At 36.3% G+C, this 4,455-nt stretch overlaps 1 protein-coding gene across 1 annotated transcript; it reads left to right on the forward strand.

Annotated features, from left to right (window-relative positions):
• Window positions 1–587: 587 nt before the first annotated feature.
• On the forward strand, window positions 588–3,050 carry LOC104102792 (uncharacterized). The gene is made up of 3 exons (XM_009610623.4): window positions 588–915; window positions 1,706–2,047; window positions 2,574–3,050. The coding sequence occupies exons 2-3, from the start codon at window positions 1,784–1,786 to the stop codon at window positions 2,718–2,720; spliced, it is 411 nt and encodes a 136-aa protein (XP_009608918.1). The 5' UTR covers window positions 588–915; window positions 1,706–1,783; the 3' UTR covers window positions 2,721–3,050.
• Window positions 3,051–4,455: the final 1,405 nt, after the last annotated feature.

A 4,455-nucleotide genomic window follows, 5' to 3' on the forward strand; every position in this document is an offset into this window, starting at 1 on the left:
TCACATAATAAGTGTATGCTCAATTGTCATCGACCTTTTTCCATTTTCTGTAATATAATAGTGGAAAAAACCTTAATAGGCGCATTGGAGCATAGTGTTTAATTATAACATGGTGGTTCATCTTTTTTCCGCACTATTCGTGGATCCATCAAACCCCAAAATAATAATTTTGTTTTTAAAAGAAAAGAACCTTAAAGGCCTCCTTTGGGGGGGGGGGGGGAGGGGGGCGCAGCAATGAAACGTAACTAATCTTACTATTCTATAGATGAAAATTTGTGTTGAATTTAGCTAAGGGAATGTCATTAATAATGATTATGTAAAGAGTAGTGAATTCTTTTGCAAGCATGGGCAATGAAACGTAACTAATCTTACTATTCTATAGATGAAAATTTGTGTTGAATTTAGCTAAGGGAATGTCATTAATAATGATTATGTAAAGAGTAGTGAATTCTTTTGCAAGCATCAAGAGGGTCACCCTCTGTCTGTCTTCTTTGGACAAGAGGGCCAACACTTTTTCTTTCATTAAAGTTTGCTTCCTCAAATGTCCAAAGATAGTATAGTAGTAGTATTGATTAAGTTAGGCATCAGAATTGTGAACATCAAAGAACAGGGAAAGGAAAAGAAAAAACACAAAACAAAAATGTAGTATCTAATATTTTATCATACAACTTTGTCTCTATATTTTCTTTCTGCTGCTAAGCTTGATGCTGCAGTCTTCAATAATTCATTTGGAGTCATCTGTTTGGCTTTTTCTTCCAATCACACAATATGAACTCTCTGACATTATATTAACTCTTCCTGTTTCTCAGGATTAAATTACACCCCTTCTCTCTGCAATTTTTCCTGCAAAAAAACAGATTGGTTCTTCACTTTCTAAATTGGGAAATCCTGAGATCCCTTTGATCCTTCTTCAAGGTGATAGTCTGAATTTTATCACATTTCTTGATTCTTCTATTCAACTTAATTATTCCCTTTGTTTTCCTTTTTTTTTTATTTTCTGCAAACTTTCATGCTATCGTCTCAATATGGTTCTTTTCTTGGTATCAAAATTCAAAATTTTGCAACTGTACCATTGTGTTAAGAGTGTTAAAAAATGGGAAATATTTTATGATGGAACTGATACATATACAGCATAAACAGGCCAAAGTGGATACCACTACTGGTACTTGATGATGTAGTGTAGATTGTTTGTGTTCGAAAGGAAAAAGGTATTCATAATTATGCTAAATACCTTCTCTGGGAATCATCATTTGGATATAGAAAGAAGGGAAAAGGAACAGAAGCTGATAATTATTTTCAGAAGTGAATTAAACTTATTGAAATCTCTTGACTTCAAAGTTAAAAACTGATCTTTCTCTACTATAAATTGTGTACAGATATAAAGTTCTACATCCTCATGATAAAATGAGTAGCTTTTCTCTTTAAAGTGTACAAAAAAGAAAATCCATTATAGGCTATAACATAAGCAGAGAAGTGCAGAGTACACGCATCTTTATTTCCATATTTTGTTAGGGCACTGATATGTTTAAAAACAATTTGCCACTACCTGTACAATTCAAACATTTGTAGCATGTTAGTTCTCTAGTTAGCATATCATATTAATTTGCTGTGAAAAGTTACTTGCTGATGACATAAAAGACATTATATGCAATAGAGCTTAAATGATCTTCTGCTACTTAACAACTGCTCCATTTTTTCCCACCAGCACAAGCCTTAAGCTAGTAGTCAGAGATAGAGCCCTTTGGCTCCATTTCTAGAGGTTTGATCAGTGAAGTAAGAGGTAATGAGTGAGTTTGGTTCAGAAAGTCCAAGGCCATGGAATATATACACAAGTTCAGAATCACAAGCACAAGCACAAGGGAAGAATTTAGGGTCATCGGCGAATGCCATTTCATTTGGATTTGTAGCTACAGCTATTCTCATATCCATGTTTCTTATTATGGCTCTCTTTGAGCATCTCTTTAAGCCCACTTCTTCACCTGATCAAGATAGCGTAGACAGTTCCTTGGAATCAGGGCCACTTCAGAAACTTGCAAGTTCCCAAAGAGTAAGTTTCTCACTAGGAATTACTCTGTTTCATAAATGCCAATCCTATGTTGTTACAAAAATGTCTTGAATTTTGTCTATTCAAATTTGCCAAGTTGCTTAGAGTGATTAAGCTGGCTTGTAGCATGATTAGAAATTGGAGTAAGTTGGCTGGCAACTTGGAGTTAGTCAGTTTTGAGACTTGGAATGAAGTCAGGTCTATCATTCCAAGTTAATCAAGTCGCCAACTTGGTCTATAAATAGTGATCTTTTGTTCATTTTTTATCAATTATCATCATATGTAAGTGAGATGTAAAGAGTATTCTTTCTTAAGAATGAGAATCAAGTGAATTGTGAAAACATATAAGTGCATGTAGTGCTAGTATACACACGTGTAAAATTCTAGGTCCTCTAGGATGAACTGAATACCTTGTAACTTGTAAGTAATACTGAACATGAAATACAGCAACAAATTTCCCACAAGTAAATTAAAAAGATATGCTTCTGAAGTCGTATTATTTGACTGATTACTATATCATCTCTTTCAGGTATCAACAACATCATATGCATCGGATTACACTGTATTGATGCCAGGACAGCGATATCCAACCTTCATTGCCCAGCCTGCTCCACTGCCCTGTCCAAGGGAAGCAGTTTATTGGCCTTCCCATGAACATAGTTTTGCCTTCCCCTAAAGGACTATCATTGTTATTTCATACGAATGATCAAGTAGTCGTCGAATTCTTCATCCGATCAATGATCTAGCACGCTACTCTGATCGGAAAGGGAAGCCACAGAAGGAAAACTGAATTTTGCAATGTAGAGAAGCAAATGAATACAAGGAAAAATCTTTGATGTCAACAAAACTCCCCTAGGCTGAGCTTTAAAATTTAAGTTTGTTGTTTTGGGACTAAGTTATCTTGGAGTGTGGTCTGAACTGATACCATCTAGTGCTTTGCATAGTTATTGTAATTAAGCTTGTGCTATATCATTCTACTCCATGGCATGAAGCTTGTTCTATATAATTGAGATCCGCAGTTCAAATCCCTTTGAAATTAGGTAAAGTTTCATCTTTTGGAAAATTTAGATTTTTTTAGAATGAGCTAGTGTAATATCTTTGATATTTATGTAGTAGACATATCTAGATGTTCTAGAGTCTAATTAGAAGATAAGGTTAACTAGACAACATCTAGAACCATCCCTAGAGAAGTATAAATAGGGATAGCTTTAGGCATTTGTAACCAACCCAAAATCAAGAAAGCCTTTCTTTCCTATACAAGTTCTCTTATCTAAAATCTTTATTCTCTTTTCAAGTTTTCTCTTCTTTAGTTGAATCTTCCAATCTTGGTTATCGATCTTGGGCCAGCAGAAGATCTCCAATAATACTTTTCTTATTCTATTCTTTACATGATATTAGAACCATATGTTGGCTTCTGGATTTCAAGGTCGGGTTAGTGATTGATTCAACTAGTCTCCCTAAATAGATTTGAGTATTCGTGCTAATGGACTGGGGATTGAATTATTGAACCAGTCCAACTAAAAGGTATGGAAGTGTAACCACTCGGTCGGTCGTTTTGAGTGTTGTAGTCATGTTTCCCCATTTACTGCTCATTTTTATGCTTAATTACCATTATGTGACTTGTCGAGGTAGTTGGTTCGATTCCGGGGATGTTTCAGAATGAATTGAGACACTTAATCTCAAGGTTGGAAGCTTAAGTTGAAAATATTGATCGGATGTTGACTTATGTGTAAATGGATCTGGAATGGAGTTTTGATGGTTCTGATAGCTCCGTTTGGTGATTTCAGACTCAGGAGTGTGTCTGGATAGTGATTTGGAGGTCCGTAGTTGATTTAGGCTTGAAATGGCGAAAGTTGGAAAATTAGAAATTTTAAAAATTTAGAAGTTTGACCGAGAGTTGACTTTGTGGATACCAGACTCAAATTTGGTTACAGGAGTTGAAGTAGGTCCGTTGTGTTATTTATGACTTGTGTGCAAAATTTGAGGTTAATCGGACTTGATTTGATAGGTTTTGGCATCGATTGTAAAAGTTAAAATTTCCTAGTTTTTATTAGCCTTGAATTGAGGTGCGATTCGTGTTTTTGATGTTGTTTGATGTGATTTGAAGTCTCGACTAAGTTTGTATTGCGTTTTAGGACTTGTTGGTATATTTGCTTGAGGCCTTGGGGGCCTCGAGTGGAGTTCGGATGGTTAACGGATCGAAGTTTGGAATTGAAGGATTGCTGAAGTGCACCAAGTCTGGTGCGATCGCACCTGTGATGGAATTGGTCGCAGGTGCGTTACCGCAGAAGTGACGCGAGGAGCGCAGAAGAGGCCTGGAAAGGGGTGTGAAGTAGTCGCAAGTGCGAGGGTATTTTCGCACCTGCGTGGTCGCAGATGGGGCGTATGGGCGCAGAAGCGGAGCTCAGTGA

The sequence above is a fragment of the Nicotiana tomentosiformis genome, chromosome 7 (assembly GCF_000390325.3).
Source record: "Nicotiana tomentosiformis chromosome 7, ASM39032v3, whole genome shotgun sequence".
Taxonomy (NCBI): domain Eukaryota; kingdom Viridiplantae; phylum Streptophyta; class Magnoliopsida; order Solanales; family Solanaceae; genus Nicotiana; species Nicotiana tomentosiformis.

Excerpts from the sequence above, each read along its gene's own strand:
- LOC104102792 (XM_009610623.4), top strand. The coding sequence starts at position 1,784 with ATGAGTGAGTTTGGTTCAGAAAGTCCAAGGCCATGGAATATATACACA. Across the intron at positions 2,048-2,573 it reads AACTTGCAAGTTCCCAAAGA|GTATCAACAACATCATATGC; the intron begins GTAAGTTTCTCA and ends CATCTCTTTCAG.